The sequence below is a fragment of the Candoia aspera genome, chromosome 1 (assembly GCF_035149785.1).
Source record: "Candoia aspera isolate rCanAsp1 chromosome 1, rCanAsp1.hap2, whole genome shotgun sequence".
NCBI lineage: Eukaryota > Metazoa > Chordata > Lepidosauria > Squamata > Boidae > Candoia > Candoia aspera.
In genome coordinates this window covers 219,239,031-219,263,557 of record NC_086153.1, presented here as the reverse complement: position 1 = coordinate 219,263,557, position 24,527 = coordinate 219,239,031, and the positions used below count along the sequence as shown (strand labels likewise).

Genomic DNA, 24,527 nt, shown 5'->3' with positions numbered 1-24,527 from the left:
CAAAGGTGGCGGACACCTGTACAGTTGGTAAAAACAAGACCTGGAGCTGACTGTAGTTCCGATCACGAACCTCTTCTTGCACAATTTAGGATCAGACTAAAGAGCTTAGGGAAGACCCACAGATCAGCTAGATATGAGCTCACTAATATCCCTAAGGAATATGCAGTGGAGGTGAAGAATAGATTTAAGGGACTGGACTTAGTAGATAGGGTCCCGGAAGAACTATGGACAGAGGTTGGCAGCATTGTTCAGGAGGTGGCAACAAAATACATCCCAAAGAAAGAGAAAACCAAGAAGGCAAAATGGCTGTCTGCTGAGACACTAGAAGTAGCCCAAGAAAGAAGGAAAGCAAAAGGCAACAGTGATAGGGGGAGATATGCCCAATTCAATGCCAAATTCCAGAGGTTAGCCAGAAAAGATAAGGAATTATTTTTAAACAAGCAATGCGCGGAAGTGGAAGAAGACAATAGAATAGGAAGGACAAGAGAGCTCTTCCAGAAAATTAGAACCATCGGAGGTAAATTCCAGGCCAAAATGGGCATGATCAAAAACAAAGATGGCAAGGACCTAACAGAAGAAGAAGAGACCAAGAAAAGGTGGCAAGAATATACAGAAGACCTGTATAGGAAGGATAACAATATCGGGGATAGCTTTGACGGTGTGGTCAGTGAGCTAGAGCCAGACATCCTGAAGGGTGAGGTTGAGTGGGCCTTAAGAAGCATTGCTAATAACAAGGCAGCAGGAGACGACGGCATCCCAGCTGAGCTGTTCAAAATCTTGCAAGATGATGCTGTGAAGGTAATGCATGCTATATGCCAGCAAATTTGGAAAACACAAGAATGGCCATCAGATTGGAAAAAATCAACTTATATCCCCATACCAAAAAAGGGAAACACTAAAGAATGTTCAAACTATCAAACAGTGGCACTCATTTCACATGCCAGTAAGGTAATGCTCAAGATCCTGCAAGGTAGACTTCAGCAGTTCATGGAGTGAGAATTGCCAGATGTAGAAGCTGGGTTTAGAAAAGGCAGAGGAACTAGAGACCAAATTGCCAATATCCGCTGGATAATGGAAAAAGCCAGGGAGTTTCAGAAAAACATCTATTTCTGTTTTATTGACTATTCTAAAGCCTTTGACTGTGTGGACCATAACTAATTGTGGCAAGTTCTTAGTGGTATGGGGATACCAAGTCATCTTATATGCCTCCTGAAGAATCTGTATAACGGCCAGGTAGCGACAGTAAGAACAGACCATGGAACAATGGACTGGTTTAAGATTGGGAAAGGAGTATGGCAGGGCTGTATATTCTCACCCTACCTATTCAACTTGTACTCAGAACACATCATGCGACATGCTGGGCTTGAGGAATCGAAGGCTGGAGTTAAAATCTCTGGAAGAAACATTAACAATCTCAGATATGCAGATGATACCACTTTGATGGCTGAAAGCGAAGAGGAACTGAGGAGCCTTATGATGAAGGTGAAAGAAGAAAGTGCAAAAGCTGGCTTGTAGCTAAACCTCAAAAAAACCAAGATTATGGCAACCCGCTTGATTGATAACTGGCAAATAGAGGGAGAAGAGGTAGAAGCAGTGAAAGACTTTGTATTTCTAGGTGCAAAGATTACTGCAGATGCTGACTGCAGTCAGGAAATCAGAAGACGCTTAATCCTTGGGAGAAGAGCAATGACAAATCTCAATAAAATAGTTAAGAGCAGAGACGTCACACTGACAACAAAGGCCCGCATAGTTAAAGCAATGGTGTTCCCCATAGTAACATATGGCTGCGAGAGCTGGACCATAAGGAAGGCTGAGAGAAGGAAGATAGATGCTTTTGAACTGTGGTGTTGGAGGAAAATTCTGAGAGTGCCTTGGACTGCAAGAAGATCAAACCAGTCCATCCTCCAGGAAATTAAGCCAGACTGCTCACTTGAGGGAACGATATTAAAGGCCAAACTGAAATACTTTGGCCACATAATGAGAAGACAGGACAGCCTGGAGAAGATGTTGATGCTAGGGAGAGTGGAAGGCAAAAGGAAGAGGGGCCGACCAAGGGCAAGGTGGATGGATGATATTCTAGAGGTGACGAACTTGTCCCTGGGGGAGCTGGGGGTGTTGACAACCGACAGGAAGCTCTGGCGTGGGCTGGTCCATGAAGTCACGAAGAGTTGGAAGCGACTAAATGAATAAACAACAACCTGAAAATCCATTAAAGCAGGGAAAGGGTGAGTGTCCCTCAGGCAGGGGCTCTGAAGAAAGTCCTAGTCCTGGAGATGCACCCAATGATTCCAAGTATGCAAGACTGCTTATGGGGACACTGGGACACACAGAGGGCCTCTGCTGAAGATAGTAGAAATAAGCCAGTTCATATGACAAAAAGTGGCCCTTTAGCTAAGACAGTCCAAAACTGAAGGGCTTTACTGACTATTGCAAAGTTCTGAATTAAACCCAGAAACAACCGGAAGCAAGTTCCAGCAATGGAATCATATGTTCCCTTTATGAAGTCCCACATTTTGAAGTTAGTTTTTTATTTACTTTAAATGGTTGGCTGGCATATTTTGGACCAGAAGTAGTTTCCAGGCATTTTCCAGAGTACCTGACATATAGCTGAATACAACAGTACAGATGTAATTTTTAGTAACAGGTAGAACACACCTGCCTATATTGCAAAAAAGATACACCACAGGATGCTGACACCTAGATACTCCAACTACAAACCTGCACTATTAACTTTTTAATATTAATAATTGCAGCTAGCCACCTTTATATTATAACATATGCTGCCCTTTCTTGTTATTACTTTTTTCTTCCTTGTCTCTTACAGCTACACCTATCAGAATTCAATTAGTACAATGCTAATGTTGTATCTCATCTCTAAAGTGATTTATAAGAAACAGGGCATCCTCTGATTATACTTTCACTCTTATTCTCTGGCTCATCCTGAAAAAGGAAGGGCACAATTTACCTGTCTGCTCGAACATACTGGTGAGAAAGCATTTGTGCCACAGGTGAAAACCTTCTTGCCATAAACAATGAGAACACGAACATAGTTCTGGCATTCCTCCTAAAGCAAAGACAAGAAAAGACACTTTAGAGAAAGATGGCCAATTGAAGCATAATGTAAGCTGACGCTTGTTGGAGTTTAGTTCCAGATGAAGGTTGAGAAAAATCTGCTGATCTGGGAATGGAACATTCTGAAGAACAATGTAGTTACTTGTATAGTTTAGTAGCTTCTAGAGGTGGTCTGGCTCTGAAAAAAGCCTGTTTTATTCAGAATACCATGACCAGAATATCTCAAACTGTTTTTGGTTTGGAGGACTTACTTTCAGCAACCACTTCCATGCTGCTGAGTAGTATGCTCTGGAGAGAAATGGAATGCTCTGGAATTCTCTGGAATGTTCAGTTGCTGCATTCAAGAATTCTGCATATCCTGCATTTCAGACTCTGCTGTAGGTACCATGCTACAGTAACACACATGAGCATGCCTCTAAGATTATACCAATTGTCTATCACCGGATAAGCATAACTGGATAATATAACCATAAATTATAGAGCATAACATTTAGAAACATTTGTGCCATGGCATCTTTAATTTTAAATACTAAACAATGATACTAAACATTAAGTGCTCAAAGTACACTATATTCAAGGAGGATACATCCAAAATTATGCATTGGACTTCCCCAAATGGAGAAAAGTGATTTGGAAAAGATCAAGGATATCACTGATTTTTTAGTATTTTGAGTGTTTGCCTTTCATAGAAAATTTACTTGAAACCTAGTAATCCCCAAAAGTATTTCGAACACACAGCACATATGAAATAACTACAGATATTAAATACCATTCAAATCCTCCCCCACCGCATTTATTTAGATGATTTTAAAAAGACACATAATATAGCAGGATAAACTCAATTTGGTAGATTCAAGTTGCCTCTTTATCAAGGGTTGCAATTTACCAGTTGAAGGGAAAGTTATCAAGAATTTACAATAAGCATTGAATTAGAGCTAAGAAAATCAGACTGCCATGTATGTAAATGTAAGGTTAAATATAAAATAAATCTTTGCTGCAGCATTTGTAACAATTCAGTATTGAGCAAACCAGGAAAATTCATTTTCATAAAACTAAGAATCCACTTGCAATATATTCTGTAAAACAGAACTGTATTATTGGCCAACTGAGACAACATATGATTCAATCATCAGGGGGAAAAAATCACCATATTTCATTCAGTATGATCACTCTCTTTGTTCAATAGTCCATTTTACAAGAATTTAATAAATCTCCAAAATATAAGAATTGCAAACAGTGATGCAACACTCTGCTGACACTACATAATCAGAAACACTCCCATTACTATGTACAGTATAGTTATTTCTTATCTAGCCCATAAATAATAGCAGCTTTTGTATACATTTTATTCTCTACCATTTTAGAGAAATTAGTTGGTTGATTAAAACTATACCTTACTGTTTTTCCCTCTAGGCTATCCTATAAAGAAAAGTCAACAACTTTGATTGCAACCATACTTTATGGGTCAGAGGTTTTGTTTTGTTTTGTTTAAATACCTATAGCTTGAAATAGCTGTGCTCTATGTGTTTCTATTCATGCAGCTTCTGGGGAAAGGGGTAAGTTTCAAATATATTCAGGAAACCTAACTTGCTCAAATTAATCATATGTTCAATTTCTTTCCCATTGTCTGGAGACTGTAACTAGTCACCAACCAGAGGTTGCAGCTGAAGAACCAGCTATTCAGAAGGTCAAAAACATTGTTTCCAGCTTCCCAGTACAGAAGCATGCATGATGCCAAACATTTCCTGAAAAAAATTATTCGGGCATTTTGTTAATACACAACCACACCAAGCCACCCTGCACGCAGAGAAAGATCCTTACATAATTACAGATATCACAACTTCCTTTCATTTATGAAATGGAAATCGTTTCACTAAAAAATTATCCATGATAAGCACTAAAAGTGTGGTCTATAAACAAAGTGCCAGATGTCCCTGTTGTTTGGGGATATATTTTATAAAGGAAGCTAAGATACTCATTTGGGCAGATAACAGAATGTGAACAGCCAGAGTTGGCTTGGGGAACACACAGAATGTGTGTGTCAAGATCACAGTGTTCCTTGGAGAGGTTCACATGGTTTACTTTTCATTTCCATTATGTCTTGATCAGATATACGGGGATCAGATCTGAAATTTCTCTCAGCCTGGAAGCAAAGCTTCAACACATTCTCTTTCAGAAATAGATAAGCTGTGGTTTATTCTATACAGGACTATCAATTGAAGTCATGACAAACAAAAGTATATATGCTTGGAGATGAGTTTTGTGATCCATTTAATTCTCCTCCAACCACACTACAAGTGGAATAACTCATCAAAATCAGGAAAGTTTCAGTTTAGTCTTCTCCCTGATGCATTCCTATGCTGCCTGCAAACTGTCTTTTACATAGTAGGAAAATAAAAATGCAACTCTCCATTAGTAACTAGAAGTAACCAATTTTACAATACCAGCGTTCTGCATGTTATGTTCGTCCTGATTAATAGCAATGATTAGTGTATAAAAGAAAATTGCCAATGCTCTGTAAAATTCTAGGACATCCACTTCTATGTAAATAGTTTTAGCCTGGCTTGAGCTTGGACTGTCCATAAACAGTTTAAGTCCTTGACTTAGAATGTACACTGCACATATATCAGGAACTGGCACCTGATTTAAATGCTTATCTAGCTGAGTATAAGCCAACAATACACATTCAACTTATATACCCATGTCACTTATGAATCATGACTTGTTGGATAGCTCTCAATATTGTTTTTCCACCTGTGTCTTCTTCAAGAAAAGAGGTTTACAAGAAACATTTGGACTGCGCTTGGCATGGGGATAGAGGATTTTATGAAAACAATTCACAACAGTTCTCCAAATGTAAGAAATGGTATAGGCAGAGATATCATCAGAGATTAGTTTAAAAATCAAACCAAAGCCTTGATCTTTTCAAAATTGAAAATCTGATTTATATGGCTTAGACAGTTCACATTTAAATAGATCCCCAGAACATAATGGAACATGGTGAGATATCCCCCACAATTATATGTATACAGTATATCTTTCAACTCTGTGTAGCACTTCATGCATCTAGTGAAATGAACTCAAGAACATATGAGCATATGTATTAATAAATTGGTTGGTCTTCAGGCTGTCACAAGAATTTTTTGTTTTTTGTTTTCTTCTAAGTCACACTAATTTTAACTACTCTTCTGTAAAGTGGACATTTTGTAAATTAGTAGCACTCACTTTATTGGAGGACCCCTCTGCAAATAAGACCTCTGTAAAATATAATTAAAACTTGCAAGATGCTTCCTCCCTACCATTGTCTATTTAACCAATAACAAGAAAACTAATGAGATACTTTTTTCAAATCTGATATAAAACTATTGGACCTCTGCTCTATGTAGTTCAATACTGTCTGATGGCTTGCCAGGATTTTAGAAAGAAGTATTAAGAAGCAGATAATGGGAATTTTGTTTTTTTCTTTGTTCTCACCAAAGAAGAGTAAAATTAGCGGCTCTTCCCATCTTCCCCCAATCTAGAGACAGACAATTAGAGAAGAGAGTACCTTCGAGCATTGTCTTTTAAGAATGAGCCACCTCATAGCTCTCTAGCACCCTAAACCAACTAATTCCTAGGAGTAGAATGATGTCACTGAGCTGGGGTTTGGACTGGGTTCCCCCTTGCAGTATTGTCTGGTCTGCATAAGGGTGCCTAAATAAGGATCCTATCTTTGGGCCCAACCATATTATCTTCTCTGTTCCATAGTTCCTTCACAGCATTCAAGAACACAACAGAATATTGATGCCTAATGGATAACAGCGCATCAATTGAGGAAGAAATTAAACTTAGTGCCATTGCCCTCACACAATCCATAGAGAAGTACCACCTTATTAACTCAGACACTGGTACCACATTCTTAGACGGGGTATATTAAGTTCTCACATCTCACCAAAGCAAACTTCTTATCCTCCTGGGACATATCACTGCTGCCATGATTGCTGCAACCATACTGTATAAAAGGGTGATAAACTGAAAGTGGAGATTATGTTTCTTGAGAAAAGAGTTAGTCGTGCTTGCCATGCCGGAGTTGCAGAGTATGGGTAAGGGCACTTTCAATAGGAACTTGGCGCCAGCATGTTGTTTCTAATCAGATACCATTAAGGGTTTTCTACTAGCATCTCAAAAGCAGCAGCAGCATACATGGACTAATGCATGTCATACAATACATGCATATACAATATGTATAATACATGGAGTATTGCATGTCAAAGCAGGCAAGTTGGCAGTTGCAGCATTGTGAATGAGGCCTTGTTCCTTTGTATGTGCATGCAATGCCAAGGCACATACAAAAGAGGTTGGGCTTGGGTTGCAGTGCCATGGTCACCATCTTGTCTGTTTTGATCCCCACACTATGTACATCACTGAGCTAGTTAGAAGTCTAGCTGGGAGTCTAAGAACTGAGGAAACAGACTACATTCCACTGTGTTTTCAAAGAAAATTCATTCAGGAATAGAGAGACAATTTTAATATATTTGCTGTTGTCTGTCCTAATTTTCTTTGAGTACATTGCAGGCTGGAAACCATTGTTACTAACACATTCTCAGATATCTATATTTATTTCTTCAGACAAACAATTTTATTAATCAGTTTTGTGCAGCTTGCAGGAGATACCAGAAGGACTTACCACTGATTTTCTTCTTCTAGTTTCTTTTTCAAGTCTGCAAGACTACTTATTGCTAAAGCTTACAAGCAGTTTTTAGGGAAGACAGAGAATATGGGCTGTATTCCACCATGAAAAAATAACGACAGAAACTTAATCATTTGGAAAACTAAGAGGATAGGAACTGACTTGTTAGGGTAGAGGGATTTTATTGTTGTTCTTGCTGTTGTTCAAACTCTGCCTTGAAAGAGTTCAATCCTATCCACAGAACTTTTGGGGGCTGGTAAAGTAGTTTCTAACTGTAGGATTTGGGGTGCAATTTGCTGAACATTTTCCCATTCTTGTTAACCTATAAACCAGGCATCTGACTTTTACCTACGAAAGATCCAAGAGTCTTGAATATGGAAGCATTTGTAGTATGTCCAGCAGAGGATCCTGCAGAGGATCTATTCAAGTGCCAAGTAGGAGATGCTACGCCATGCAGCTTATCTCAAGGAAACAGAGGCACAGGTCACAGATTTCATTCAAACCAAGGAACTGTATTCTGTGAACCTGTAACTTTTCTGAACCAGAAGTGAAACACTAGTGAAGGAATTAGCTGGAGGAGACCTGTAGTGATTTAAATCAAAAAGCATGTTGCCGTGAAATTATGGTGAAACAAAACCTACTCTTAACCAAGACCCAGAAATATGAGCTAAATACTGCAAGCAAATATCACTAGTATCCATCTAGCCCACAGTAATCCATTGTTCCTAGTCTGCTCTTCGATTTGCAAAAAGTTGCAGAAGCCTTGGAAAAGGTTAACTTTAATTCCCATGAAAACAGGCCTAAAAAACTACAATACAGAATTTGAAAATGTACCACATGAAAGCAACACATATTTTACCTTTTTGTATAGCATCATACTTTTAAGCATCTCACATCACATGTTTTCAGGTGAAAATTTACCAGAAACAATTATATAAAATCATAAATGTTAACAATGGGGTCTTCATACCTATGGAGAAGTAGACAGGAGACTTACCTCAGTTTTTCCCTTACTTTGACAAGACCTCCTGGTGTCTTCATCTGAACCCCATTCTGTTGCCTAGGGAACCAAAACAGCACCATGAACTTTCGGGCAATCCTCCTTTGGAGTCATAGGGTAACACTTAAAAGGGAGCCATGCAGGCCTGTTTGCAGCAGATACTGTGACAGATCTCTTGGTTTTTTATATTCTCTTGTGAAGTACAAAAAGAAAGGCAATCAATGAGAGACCAACCCTCTAGGGACCAAGGGACCAAATGCAGGAACACAGAAAATAGTTATTAAATTTTCTATAAAGACAATACCATACAGGTAGACCTCAATTAACAACAGTAATTGGGACCAGAATTTCCATTGCTAAGCAATGAGATTATAAAGCAAGACATGACGTGACTGCATTACTTAGTGATGGCAATCCTGGCAATCCCTGTTGCTGTCATTAAGTGAGGTTGCAGGTCATTAAGTGAGGATGTCCTTGAAACTTTCTGCCAGCTTCCAACAACCAGTCAGTGGGGAAGCCGGCAGGAAGTTGCAGGTCCCAGGCGGGTCACAAGCAGGCCAGCGGGCAAGTAAGTGGCTGCTGCCCAGTGTGTGTGGGTGCACAGGGGTGCACCAGGGCAATGAGGTACAGTAGGGCTTGGGGTGGCTGCTGCCAGGTGGGGGAGGGTGTGTGATTAAATCCATGGTAGTTTTAATCACAGAAATGATGCAAGAGGATCTGATCGACATTCTCCAGGTCAGTTCTTCCCAAACAGAGAAAATCTTTAGACTAATCTTGGTCTATCTTTGCATTTTCATTATGGCAAATAACTGTTGGTGGTGTGTTTGTGTGTTTGTGTGTTTTAAGGCAAATAATTTGGGAAGAAAGCGTTACAGCTGTCTCATTCAATCCCAGCCTAACATGTGGTCCCAATGACTTCCAATTGCTCTTATTTTAAAAAATGAGAATTCTAGTCATGACTCTCTTCCACATCAAATCTATTTCAACTCTCAACCAAGTTCAGTGTTAACGCATATTCAGTGAGCAAAAATAATTGCAATTGGTTTTATGAAGTTATACATCAATTAATTTCAATAATTTTAGATTAAAAAACCCTAACAACAGACTGATGTATACACATTGCCCAATGCAGATTATATGATGTAGACAGAACATGATAAAACAAAACCCAGTTGTTAGAATCACTATATTCCTCAGCCATTTTGGGAAGTCCTCTACCCATCTTCTAAATGCTACAGCTTACAGCAACCATTAGATTTTTCTCCTCAATATACTTACTTTGGTTCCAATTTTATAGGACTGATTAAAAAAAAATTATGGTTGCATTCATTTCAAATTTTCCAAGCATCTCAGGATAGTAAATGAGGAGCTCATCCCATTTTGATGTAAAAAACCCACATAAGGTATTCCAAGCTAACAGGAAGTGACAGATCAAAGCCACTCAATTAAATTTAAATTATTGTCAAGAGACGCTATTTTCTGGACTTACACTGGTGACACGTTGGGCTAAAGCACCTTCTTGACCCATCCAACACAATACTCTAACCTCTGGCTGTTTTTATGGCAAAAGTGACTATTAGTTTCAACAGAGGTGTTTAGAAATTATGGAGCTGGTATGTAGGAAAGAAATTAGCTGAGTAACCATAATTCGTTTCATAGTTATGATGCATCACTGCATATAATAATCTCAAAGGAAGGTAAGAAAATTTTAAAGAAAAAAAAGTGCTGATTGAAAACATATAGATATTCTAAAATTGTGTTGGTGTGCTTGTATGTGTATATTTTCCCCACCCCACCAAAAGCCAGCTGGGTAACTTTGGGCCAGTCACTCTCTCTTAGCCCTAGGAAGAAGGCAATGGCAAATGAATTTACTTGCAAGACACAAACACACATGAATTAATTGCACATTATGAACTTTCTTTGCACATATTTGTCTCTATTTATTATTTGCCACATAGAGAGGTACACTGAAAACTGCTCTAATGATCACCCAGGAGCAATACTTATTATTGGAGAAGGCATAAATGATTGAACTCTACCAATACTTTAAATACCATTGTCAGCCAGAAGAATTCCAGGACCTCATCTCCCAAGAGAGCTGTAAGATAAAATCTGAACTTTGAGGAATTCTGAATAAGGCAGATGGCCAACCGTTTCAATTCACTTCTATCTGATCTAGAGGTAGAACTACAAGCGGATAACAATCACCAGCAGCATAGGTAGTCCTCAATTAACAACCATTCATTCAGTGTCCGTTCAAATTTCCAACAGCACCGAACGAGTAGACTTATGGCCAGTTCTTGAAGTTGTGGCTGTCACAGTGTCCTGTGATCACGTGATCACCATTTGAGACCTTTACTCCTGACTTCCAACAAGCAAAGTCAATGGGGAAACCAGCAGGAGGTCTCAAATGGCAATCATCTGACATTGCACCTAACAGCCATGTGGGATTCATCTAGTGACCACAACTGGAACTGCCGGAACTGCCACTGTAAGTCGGCACAGTCAGGTGACATCACGCTTTACAAATGTGTCGCTTAGCGGCAGAGTTCCTGATCCCAATTACCATCGTTAACTGAGGACTAACTGTAATATTAAAAGTGTCACTTGTTAATGAGATGGAAAGAACATGTGAAAATTTGTCCCAGTCTTATAAAATCAGAACTCTGTCATCCACGTTAGAGGAACTGAAATAAGTGCAAGAGCATTAGCTACACTGCACTGCTCTACATTCACCATAGGGATTCGGATGCAACTAACAGAGCTTCCTAATGACTGTTTAGAGCTTTATGAGCAATATATTAATGAATGAAATCATTATATAGACCTGGAGAGAGGAACTTCCCCAGTCATTCTGATCCTAGTTAAAGGCACCAACAGTGAGCATGAACATCTCAAGAGGAAGTTCAGGATAGCATACCAAGTGTTTAAATTAAATCATTCCATGGAACAACTTCAGATATTAATTAATTATAAAAAAAATGTAAATCCTTCCTGAGAGACAAGTAGATCAAAGCCACAAAGAAGGAGTGGCAACACTCCCTGTGGTTTATGGAGGAGCTGAGGATTCTGAAGAGTATTAAGAGACATCTAGAGTGCCGCTGGAGGAAGACAAAGACTGAACCCAACCGAACACAAGCTCGAGCCGCTGTTAACCCTACTTTGTGGTGGTAAGAGCAGTGAAATGTCAATATTTCTCTGCTCTTATTGCATCCACAGAATACTGCCCTGTTCAAGATCACCCGATCCCTTTTGGGGAAAGGGGGTTCAGAAATACATCTACAGGGCCGTGCTTAGGAGTTTTCTGGGTATCTGCAGGATAAAATTGCTTGGATTCATTCCAAGTTGGACTCCAAGCATGAGACATGGTCTATAGAGATGCCTGGGGAATGTACTTACCCAGTTATCTGGGAACAGTTTGATCCTGCTGGGCCCAAGGAAGTGGACAGGATCCTCCAGACTGTAAATGCCACCACTTGCCAATTAGATCCATGTCCCTCCTGGCTGGTGTAGGCAGCTTGGGAGGTGACATGTGGTTGGGTCCAGACGATGGCAAATACATCCTTGAGAGAGGGGGTGTTTCTGGCTGCCTTTAAGGAAGCGCTGGTGCGCCCCCTCCTCAAGAAACCATTGCTGGATCCTACTGTACTGAACAACTTCTGTCCAGTCTCCCACCTCTCCTTTTTGGGGAAGGTGGTTGTGATGGTTGCCCTTATTCCAATAAAGCACAGACTCACTAGCCAGGGCTAAGGATTTCCGGTTTATTGAGAATAGAATGCATACACTGAAAAAGACGGGAATGAGCACATGGCGTGCGAGGTAGCCAGTAAATACCCGCGGTGCGGACCTGGTCCTTCTCCACCCCCCATTGTCCCAAGTCCTGATCCGGAGTCTTGATGGGCGATCAGGGTGCGATTCCGGAGTCTCGATGGGCGATCAGGGGGATTAGCGCTGATTACCTCTGTCCTCCTCCTGTGTCCGGCGCAGGAGTGTCCCCCGGGGTAATGCGGAGATGTCAGGGAGATAGGATGATGGCTTCTCGGGTCAGGGCAAAGGTATGGCTCCTTTGTCCTTTATTGGTATTTGCCTTTTAGTGCTTAAAGGATTATCACTGATTCCTTCCTCTTTCCTTCCCTTCTCCGGAAAGGCATGTTCCCTGTTGTGATGCATATATGGGGGGACATGACAGTGGTTGAGAATGTTGGCAGAGTGCTAGAAAGCATTTGGCCCAGGAGAGATCAGAAAAGTCACACACCAGGCATTTCTATAAAAATAATTTTATTTACAGAAAACAAACATATTTAAAGGCTGTTTGCTGAGAGGAGAGATTTCTCTCAGCTGCATATTCTCTGCAAGCCTACACAGAAGGGAAACTGAAACTAAAACAAGTCCAGGCAAGTTCTTCCCTTAGGCAATGCAACCATTAACAACTGAAAAGGGGACAATTAAATTCAACCTCTTCACCCGGCCAAAATGATTAGTTACCATAGTAACCTTAATCTGTAGTAGAAAACATATTAACAGAGAAAGTGGTGGCATTGCAGCTCCAGAGGATTCTGGATGAAACGGATTATCTAGACCCCTTCCAGTCAGGTTTCAGGCCCAGATATGGGACAGAGACTGCATTGGTCGCACTTATGGATGATCTCTGGCTGAAGCGGGATGGGGGCAGTGTATCCATCCTGGCTCTTCTTGACCTCTCAGCGGCTTTCTATACCATCAACCATGGTATCCTTTTGGGGCGACTCAGGGAGTTGGGGGTGGGCAGCGTGGTTCTGCGCTGGTTCACCTCTTTCCTCCAGGGCTGGTCCCAACTGGTGTTGATAGGGGGCGAGAGATCTGGCCCGCAGCCCCTCATTTGTGGGGTGCCACAGTGTTCGGCACTCCGCTCCTTTTTAACATCTACATGAAACCACTGGGTGAGATCATCCGTCACCACAGGATGAGGTATCATCAATATGCTGATGATACTCAATTATACATCTCCATCCCAGGTAAAGTAAGTGATGCCATGACCACCCTCTCTAGGTGCCTGGGGGGGCCTGGATGGGGGACAACAGGTTGCGGCTGAACCCTGGTAAGACGGAGTGGCTGTGGATTAATGGCTCCTCGGTATCTGGGAAATTATCATCTTTGGTTCTGGATGGGGTTGCACTGCCCCAGACAGACCCAATGTGTAACTGGTCCTTCTGGACTCATGACTCCTGCTCGAAGAGCAGGTGGCAGTCGTGGCCAGGAGGGCCTTTGATCAACTTCATGTTGTGTGCTAGTTATGTCTTTTCCTGAATCGAGAGGCCCTTTGAACGGTCACTCATGCCCTAGTCATCTCCCATATAGACTACTGTAATGTGCTCTACATGGGGCTACCCTTGAAGAGTATCCAGAAGCTACAGCTGGTCCAGAATGCTGCGCAGGCAATTCTAGGTGCTCCAAGATCAGCACATATAACACCTATACTGTGCAAGCTGCATTGGGTTCCAGTCTGCTTCCAGGTCCAATTCAAGGTGATGGTTATTACCTTTAAAGCCCTACATGGCATGGGTCCAGGTTACCTGAGGGACCGTCTCATCCCAGTTACATCTACCCGGCCCACCCGGTCAGGCAGAGAGGGCATGTTATGGACCCCGTCTGTAAGAGAGTTCCATCTGGTGGGGTCTAGGAAGCGGGCCTTCTCTGCAGTGGCTCCTGCTCTCTGGAACATTCTTCCCCTGGAGGTGAGGTAAGCCCCCTCTCTCTTGGACTGCCATAAAAAAACTGAAGACCTGGTTTTGCCATCATGCCTGGGGTGGGGAGGGGAATAGTCATTCTTGGGGATGGCTGGTATCCTAGAATGGCCCCTTATATATTCACGGACTGAAGCAGAACCTTACTGCCATCTGGAATTTATTGCATTTAAAATTTTTATCTTCTATTTATTTCTATATGTAATGTATTATTTATAGGTTGGATTGAATTTTAAATTTTAAATTTTATTTTTATTGTAAACCACCCAGAGTCCCTCCTCAGGGGGGAGATGGGCGGTGATAAAAATTTGATAAATAAATAAATAAAAATTAAAAATGCTGACTCAATCAGTTATGGAAAGAAATTCCTTCCTCTTCTGGTGAATCACTGCTCAGATTTTAGGGAAATCTCCAACAAATCCTATTTATCAAATCCCAGGAGAAGTCTGAGAGGATTGTTTGCTGAATCAGCTCAGGAGATCACCCACAATGAACTTATTCCTGACACTCTAAACAAATGGCTGCCAATTTTTTCTGGTGGCCAAATTGATTAAAATCTTAAAGGACACAAAGGCTCCAGGCACCATGTGAACCGACCTGAATTACTTAAAACCAACTGTGCGTGGTGGGCACCCTTTCTTGCATCCCTTTTTGCTGGCATTGACAAGACAGGACATAGGCCAAAGGACTAGAGGATGGTCATAACTATCCCAATATACAAGAAAGGGAACAGAAAAGACCCAACTAACTACAGACCTATCAGTCTACTGAGTGTAGTAAGTAAGTTATAAATCTTCCCTCTATGTGACCTTGCTTGACTTTAAGGCTGCATTGAATTCCATTTCATGAATAATCCAGTATTCAAAATACAAATACTGGCAAACATCTACTTTTCTTAATATGAAAACTGCATTTGGACACCATTCTTAAAGTGAGGTATGGCCCACATGGCCCACTCTCTAGACCCATACGCATAGAGAAAGGAGGACAGCAGGGCTGTATACTTGCTTCAGCCCAGTTTAATTTTTATATTAGTTCTATGCCTGACTGATCTTGACTTCCATGCCCCTAAAATTTCCAGATGTGGAATCCCTCTCTTCCTCTCTGCAGATGATAACAGCAATTATCTCGCACATTCCCAATGGACTTAAAAGGGCCATGGAATCCATAATCCAATACAGGAAAGCGAATAAACTACTAAATTACCAAAAATCAAAACTATTGGTAGTCCCAAGAAAACTAAAGCACCGCACATGGATGAATAAATAGAAGTAAAATCAAATATAGGTAGACCTCACTTAACGACTGCCCTGTTTAGTGACTGAAGTTATGACAGCACTGAAAAAGTAACTTTACAACCAGTCCTTGCATTTATGATTGTTGCAGTTTTGCAACCGGCAGGCATTTATGACCACTGCAGCATCCAGCGGTCAGTGATTGCATTTGCATGCTTCACAACCGGCTTCTGACAAGTAGTCAATAGAGAAGCCAGCAGTAAAATCTCAAGTTGCGGTCATGTGATGTCTTGCTTAATAACCTGCAGTGATTTGCTTAACAACTGAATGGGAAGCAATGTCTTAATTCTGTCACAGTCGTGTGATGTTTCACTTAGTGACCATATTACTTAAGTTTCCAGGCCCAATTGTGGTCACTAAGTGAGGACAATGTATGTGTATACTTTTAAATATTTGGGTGTTGTCTTTCATGCACAGGGGACTTGGAAAGCCCTCGAGATCAACATTGCCCAAACAGCTTCAAAATCTTCAGTGTCTATCAAGAGGTTCTTTTATACTAAAGAGAGGGAACTAATGCAAGGCTAAAGACCATGTTGACTTTATATGAAAGAAAACATATTTGAACCCATACGAACAAAATTGTTAAGGTCCACAAGGAGTGTCCCCAGTGCAGAGGGGAATGTACAACAGAAGTAAGGGCATGGAGGCTTGTCATGAGACACTGACTGAAGATTACATTCTTCCCCAATGGTACCGTTAACTCTGACAGATATCCATCCTCACTGTGGTTATCAGCAGGAATCAGAGGCAGAGGCTATCTGGGCTTGCCATAGATTTGCTACTACCCTCCAGTTTTGACCACGCCAAAAAAGCAGCCCTCCAAAGGCTACATTATATTGAATGCCAACCTGAAGTCAAGACCCTCTCCCAATCCACAACTCCTTACATACACTGATCCCCTCCCCCCCCCAGGTTGAGGAACAACTTCTTCAGGGCCAGGCACAATGGGCTACCACTGGCATTCTTACAAGGCAGATTTACCAAGATTCCACTAATAGAATGCACCTGCTCATGTGACTCTGGGGAATTAGAAGCTGCCCAACGTGTGCTATTTCACTGTGATTTCCTCAAAGACCTGCACAAGAATCAAGTATTAGGCCTGCTGCAATGCCTCCCAGGAATGACACAAGCATATTAGGCCAGTTTTCTTCTCTCAGAGTCCAACCACGCTATCACCAACACAGTAACCAAATTTTGCATGTCTGCAGTGAAAACTGCAAATATAATAATAATAATACAAAAGTGATCAAAGTTTTCCATCAAGACACATTTTATTAATTTTATTTTTCTTGTTTTATTCTTTTTGGTATTGTTGATCTTTGACTATACTCCTACAAATTTCAGTATTTTGCTGTTTATCATTCATCTCATTCTAGGATGTCTATACTACTCATGAAGCCCTCCCTGGCACAAGGATTTGCAGCTCCATCATTATCATACACACACACACACACACACACACACACTCACTCACTCACACCCCTTAATGACATAATCTGGGAGGCACACATTGTCTATAAAAACTGTATCTGCCCCATGTGCAAAAGTTCCATGCACAAAAACAAAACAATTCCAAAGTAGTGCATCAATTTTTGGAATTCTTAAACTTGTATCCTAAATATGAGCATCCAGAAAATTTGAAAGCACACATCTCATAATTAACCAAACCCTTACTGCAGCAATAATAAAAATATGGCAGTAATCATTAGCAATCACAGGCTTCCTTAAAGATATTGCCCACCTAACAAGGTAACACTAACAGAAAGATAAGAAACATGATGGATCTCCTCAGGAGAGGCATTTCATAATTTTACCACCTACTAACAAAATTCTTGCCTCTTCCGCTTGCACATATGAGTTCTAATGATGTTAAGATTCAGCGGCAGGATCTTCAATCTTACAGCATGAGTAGATTTATAAGGCGGGTTTCCCAGCCCTAGATCACTAGAAACTTAAAGCCTTTAAATCTTTAAATTAAAGGTTAATACAAGCAGTTAATTATCAGTGAAGGTCATGTCTAATGCACAATCAACCTGTGCCTAGATCCCATTTTTTTCTAGAAAAGGGAAGATCTAGTGAACCAGCTAAGATTGGTAAAAAGTATCGATACTTGATTATCAAGGAATATTGCAGGACGCAAGAGCATCTTCTAACCAGCATGGGAGAGCATAACTCCACTAAGAACAAGTTCTGTACCAATACTGCAATTAGCAGAATACTCAAAGCAACTTAAAGTCCTCCTTGTTTTGATAACGCTCTTTTGATTGCCCAATCCTTGCTACTTAGTTCTGAACAGGAACGTAGCTGCCTTGCCTTCCTTTACTCCAGAGAGATAGCCTCTTGTTCAGTGAGAGTTGGAGGAATGCTCAAAAAACTTGACCATAACGAGCCTCTCCAACTGGGCACTGGACAATATCGAAGCACTGACATTTTTCAAAAAGATTTTATGACTGAAATATTCTGCAGAGAGAAGTCCACTGACGCTATATTCTAGGAATAAAATTTCCCCAAATTTAAACAGGGCAACGGTCATCTCATGTCATACTGAAGAGATCAAAAGTCCAATTTATTTCTCTTTCACATACACAGAAGGAAAAGAAGGCAAAATATTAGACTTTCCTAAAAGCCATGTCTGTTGCCAGCAAACTGATATACTCAACTTTGGATCAATGTTAAAAGGAAAAAACAAAACTGATACTAACAACTTCTAGACATGGGATGGTTTCTCTCCCCATTCAAGAAATACCCAGGAGCTACACTTTCCATTACTAACCCATTTTAGTTTGACAGGTTTGACAGAACAAAATGAAACAAGGGAAACAAAAATACTTTGAACAATCAATACAACTCAGAAGACAAACACTTTTGCCTCTCTGGGAACTGCACCAATGAAAGTAAGAGGATTTCTGTAGGGGAAAAAAACATTTTCCTATCCCTCAATTCATGTCAGGGAGCAGTATTCCCACAACTGTGTCTGAGCAACACTGCTGTTCAATTCCTCTAGCCTAACAAGTAACCCAGTGTGAATCTGATAATAGAAACCCTTGACAACAGGGAAAATTATGGGAACATGTTGCTGGTAACTGCTCCATTACTCAGTTCAACTTTAATTACAGTCAAGGGGACAATTACGTCGAAAAGAAGGGCAAGCTATGTTTTACTACGCCTCAGAACATGCCTGGAGTATGTTGTAAGGGAAAAACAGCCAAAGACTAAGAAACTCTGGGACACAATAAGAATATTAATGCTCTTGGGGGAAAAAGACCCAATGAGCATTGACTATAACAATGACCTAGCAAGCACGGGCACAATTGCCCAAATTTCTTTCTCTGCACAATGCTGACATACTGATACAGATTTTTCTCACGGAAATATAAGCTTTCTTCATTTAACTTATTTCCTTGGCTGCCTTGTTTCCTCTCTCCATTTTAGTATCTAAGTTCCTTCCAAGAGGCTATTTTAAAGCTAGTATATATCTTTTATAGATTTCACCAGATCTACTAAACCTCAACAACCCATTATGTAATAAAACTTTTGACACTCTCATTTTCACATATTCAATGGACTGAAAGATACTGTTACACCCCTGAGAATTTCAACCTGAAATACGTATGTTTCCAGTTGCTATGTCTGTGGAAATATTTTTTAAAAGTGACATTAATCCTATTACCACTATAAACACCGAACGCCTGTTTATTTAATACCAACAAGATATGTCATTTATTCAATGGTAAAACTGTGATACTTGAACAAGATACTCAACAGTCCATCTCATTCCATCATTCCATTCCAAGTAGGATGAAAGGGCCAAACTGAAAAAGACTTGAGGAATGAGAGTTTGTGCTTTCCAAGAACATGGAAAAATAAAATAGGACAGCAAAGATAACCATGGGGCCAGAACAACTTAAATACTAAAAAGCAAGAAAATTCAGAATGGTACAATTCTTGCCTAGATGTGTCAGCCTTAACCATATTGAAACAAGAGACAAAAAACCCCAATCAAGCGTTGTACAATTTAATGTGCTTGTACTTGAGATATATATATTCCATTAATATTTACATTAATAGATCTTTTAAAGGTGGTTCATGATATTTTTAAAATAAAAGAGACAATTAGGATTTTCAGTTCTTCACTTCCTCATCACAATTTACAGCTGCTTTTTTTTTTCTTTGCAGCTTCTTGTAACAGACATAAGCAGCATTAGGGGTGGGAGAGGGTAAGATAATTACAAGTTATGTCAGATGATTCAGTGTATATATCTTAGCTAAAATCATTTAATTAATATCTTATGTAGGAAATTAAATTGCAAAACCATGATTCATGCTTTAAAATCAGAGATTATATAGTAATTTGTGAAACTTTGGACTCTTGTAAAGGTCAGCTGTCAGAATCTTGATCAGTTTTAGACTTTCCCATCTTTGACAGACAACTGAAATAGCTTGATCTCAACCTTTGTCACAATATCTTCAAGGTCCCCCTTCAGCCAAAATGCCAGTAATACTTTGGGTTATTTTGTCTTACATAGTGTTGTCAACAAGCTGTCATTCAATATGGCCTTTATAAGAATGTAATAGTAAAGACAGAAGCCTTGATTGAAATGTCACAGACACCAAACAGGCTACCAAAAAATTCCTTTAGGCTACAGTGATATCCCATATGCTAAAAGTTATATTGAAAATGTAAGGAAAAAAGTCATGGATAGCTTTTTGTTTGCTTCATGAATAGTTTGTTTCCCATAGGGAGTGCAAGGATTGAAGGATAAAACTTAATCAAAAGGTATAGTGAAGACAAAAGGTGGCATTATGTGTGAAGGAGGTTGACAATGTGTAGTTATCTAGGAATTTTGAGCATAAGGGGGTCCAGTCTACAGCATGTGGGTAAGAATACAGGGAAATGATATTATTGTGAGGGTGTGCTATAGACCCCAAGATAAGCAGAAGTTCTTGATGATCCTTCCAGGACCAGATTACAAAAGTTTCAGGGAGAAGACACATACAAATAATTGGAGATTTCAGTTACTTTGACAACCTATGGAAAACCAACTCAAGGCAAAATTAAGAGGTCCCAAAAATTCCACAGTGGTCTTGCTGTTTTATTTTCTAGAAGCTGAATAAGAGACAAGGGAATCAGTCAACCAATTAATGAGAAAAGAACTCATTCAAGAGCTTAAAATAATGGTAACCTTGGGGGGGGAGTGACAATGTCATCTTGGATTTCAAGATATTACAAAAGAAGCATAATCTCCTGAACGCTAAGTTTCAGAAGAGCTACTTTTGGTAAGCTTAGAGAAGTACTAGTTAGGATTCCATGGACAAGAATCCTCAAGTCAAAGGAAGTACAGGAGGGCTGGAAACCTCTCAAAAAACAATTACTGGAAATTCAATTGCACACAATTCCAATGAGAAGAAAAAATGGAGGGACAGTTTAGGAAACCATTCTCAATGCATACAGAGTTTTCAGCAGAGCTAACAGTTAACAGAGACATGTGCAGGAAATGAAAAGTTGGGTTTAATCATCAAGGAAGAATACTAGCAAGTAGCTAAAAGCAGAAAAAGTAAAGTACAAAAGAAACTTAGGCTCAAAAGGAAAGCTAAAAGCAACAGAGAGGACTTCTTTGGACTTATCAACAGAGGAAGAAAAAAGGAACAGACCCACTGTTTGGAAAAGATGGCAGTATGGTAAGAGGTGGTAGGTGATAGGTGGTAATAGGTGAGAGTAGACGACAGTGCTGCTTCATGTGCTGCTTTGTTTCATTCTTCCCCTCAAAGGGAAATTGGACCTAAGCAGAATATCTGATATAAAGAGTATGGCAACCCAAGGTAAGTAAAGGGTTAACTAGACAACACCTGGATGCCATGAGTGAGCTTAAATCTCCAGAAATATTTGAGAGAGGTGAAGGAGCTTGTGGATGTCACCTGAGAACCCTTCTCTTTGAGAAATAATGGAGAATTGAAGTACTGCCAAAGGAATGGAGAGGGGTGTAACGGAATGTAGAGACAACCCTAATGAAGGAAGGAACCTGTTAAGAGAGGGAAAAAGACATCTCAGTTATAGGAAAGTGGAAAGCATGAGAAGGAAACTCTGTTTGGTGTAAGATGGGGCTCAATGAAACTTTCACAGGCTTTCAAGATTCTTCTATTATACCCAACAACAATATAGTAGCGTCTGTCTGTCTGTCAGTCATTCCTGGAATCTTTGCAGTGTCTGTTTTGTGCCTTGGCCTATCCAAAGCAGGGTAACATTCTTGAGTTAGAAGCCCTCATCTGTTTGTTTCTTTGTGTTTTAAAATCCTGGATTTACAAAACACTAAAAACCTTTCAGGAACTGAATTAAAATTCAGACAGAGCTGAACACTACAAATGGGTAGAGCACAACTTTTTGAATTAGAATACGTATTTGTACCCTTATTAAAAGTACAAAACTACTTTCTGTTTTGGTTCTCTTGAATCCAAAAATTCACAATAATTCTTTGTGTGTGTGTTTTGTTTTGTACAAGTCAGAATAAACAACAAACCCTATCTTCTGATCCCACCTTGGTCTGATTTTGATCACAGTTAAGAGTCGCTTAATTTTCAAAAAAGGAGAGAGAGAGGATACACACCCAGAGCTTATGCCAGAATAATTTACATTTCTGAACTAAAAGCCTAGTTTCCATTCCTGATTTTTTTTAATTACAAGGTTACCCATTCTTGCTCATGTTAAATATGTATTTCCACACAAGCTGTTAGTAGGCTTTAACGAAGTTTGGAAGAAGATTGTTCTCTCTTCTCTTAAGAATCTGAATGGGTGGATAAATGTACTGATGTTTCTGCCTAATCCTGCGTGTTTTCTGTAAGATGTTCAGCCAAATGGGAGGAATAAAACATACTGTATGAATTTCAGAACCCTCCTACAGCGGGCTTCTTAGGTCATGTATTCTTCTTTTCAGTCAATCCACAGTAAATGCACACAAAAAGCTTAACAGGGCATTTTAATTCTATGCTTGTTTGAATTAGGAAATTCAGAATACTGGTTGCCAGCATCATCAGCTTGTAATGAGTTATGTATGTGTGAGGGAGGACAGGAGGTGGAGTAATATGACAGCAACTGAACACTGGAGACTGGCAAAGTATCTGCTCTGCTTTATGGCTTCCTTTCCAACAAATTGCACTATAAACATAAATGGGAGGTAGGAGAGAGAAATCTCATCTCTGTCACTGAGCTACAACAAAGCATAGTCTCCAATATTTGATTCAAAACGTAAATAACCATCTTCCACTATATTAGTCTTTTTCAAAGGTGTTTTTCCCCCCACTACTGTATCTTTTTAGAGGTTGAGCTGACTATTTCTTACACATCCCTTAGAACAAGTCTCTGTTATGTGGACTGAATTTCTGGAAACTCACATAGGTAGGATCCACATCAATACCGTTCCATCAGTTGGCAGGATTTCATAAAATTCATCATCTTAATTCAAAGTATTCAGGGACAAGATCCCTGTTGCTCTAAGTTGGTTCCCCAAAAAAGGGCATAGGTAGGGAAGCTGGGGATAGTAACCATAGGTCAGCAAGACATTTGAGAATTTACAGCAGAACTCTGAAACCTCTGCCTGACAAAAAGCAGACCTGTTTACAGTATTGTTTAAATAGGATTGTTTATGCCTATGTATAATTTTTATATATGAAACACAATCTTTTCAAGCCATTCTAAAACATTTCTAAAGACCTTTACTCAACAGGGTAACTAAAAAGAACAAAAGGAGTAATGACATTTAAATTATTCAGGGTTTAATTGCTGCAATCCTGAGCTTCTGTCATATGGAACAGAAAACTTTGTCTTCACCTGTGGGCACAGTAGATCTTGCTGTGGACACTGGAAGATGACTGTTGGGAAATTGTGGTCCATAATATTTTGTCCTAATCCCATGAAAACTAAAATTGAATTAAAATTCCTATCTGTATGTGTGGAGGGTATGAAGATTTTGCACATCCCCACAGAGATACAGCCATTAAAGTTTTAGAACTAATTTAGCCTTATTGGCTGTGCTTTTACAATACATGAGTATCATGCATAGGTAAAATATATTATCTTCTCTGGTGCTATTACTCTACTAAATCCAGGATTTAGTACATAGATGCTGGATTTAGTACATAGAAGAGACATGTAACATTGTCTAACTGTAGGAAAAACTTCAAATCTTCAAAAATACACTCAGCTTCAATTTTCACTTAATGTAAATTGAAAGTATGTGTCCTTAAAGAACCAGGCTTTCAGTAACACAAGTGAAACTGCCATCTTAAACACCCGTAATAGGTGCAAGTTTAGATTTCATTTCAAGTACTATATCCAATTCTGAGAATTTTAAGGATGACTCAAACAAACTGAAATAAGTGCAGAGAAGAGGCAAAAGGAACAGATGAGAACCAAATGCTATGAGGAATGAGAGGTATCTTTAACTTTGAAAAGAAAAGACTGAGGCAGCACAAGAAGTAATGGTCTTCTGCAACAGAATGTTCAATTATTCTTCAATGTTAAGGAAAACTTTCTACAGTCAGAGCAGTTCAACAAGAAAACCAATAACTTAGGGCAAGAGTTCTCAGATTGTGGGTTGTGACCTTCCAGGGAGGTCAAATGCAGCTGAAAGGAGGGATTTTTGTCTGCTTGTGCAAGCAAAGCAGGGAGTAAGGTCCAGAGTGAGTTCTGTCAGAGAGCTAAATGGGTCTAGCCATATAACAAACCTATCTGAGAATGGTTGTCCATAGGCTGGCGACTTCTGATGTGATACATA

General features: G+C 39.8%; 1 protein-coding gene across 1 annotated transcript in view; it reads right to left on the bottom strand.

The window, feature by feature from the left end:
• Positions 1 to 24,527, bottom strand: part of SEMA5B (semaphorin 5B) — a 201,012-nt gene that overhangs the window by 125,029 nt on the left and 51,456 nt on the right. The window contains exons 5-6 of the mRNA XM_063309048.1: positions 8,739 to 8,801; positions 2,966 to 3,064 (exon numbers count right to left, since the gene is read on the bottom strand). Coding sequence (XP_063165118.1) covers positions 2,966 to 3,064; positions 8,739 to 8,801 — 162 coding nt within the window. The remainder of the gene's footprint in view (positions 1 to 2,965; positions 3,065 to 8,738; positions 8,802 to 24,527) is intronic.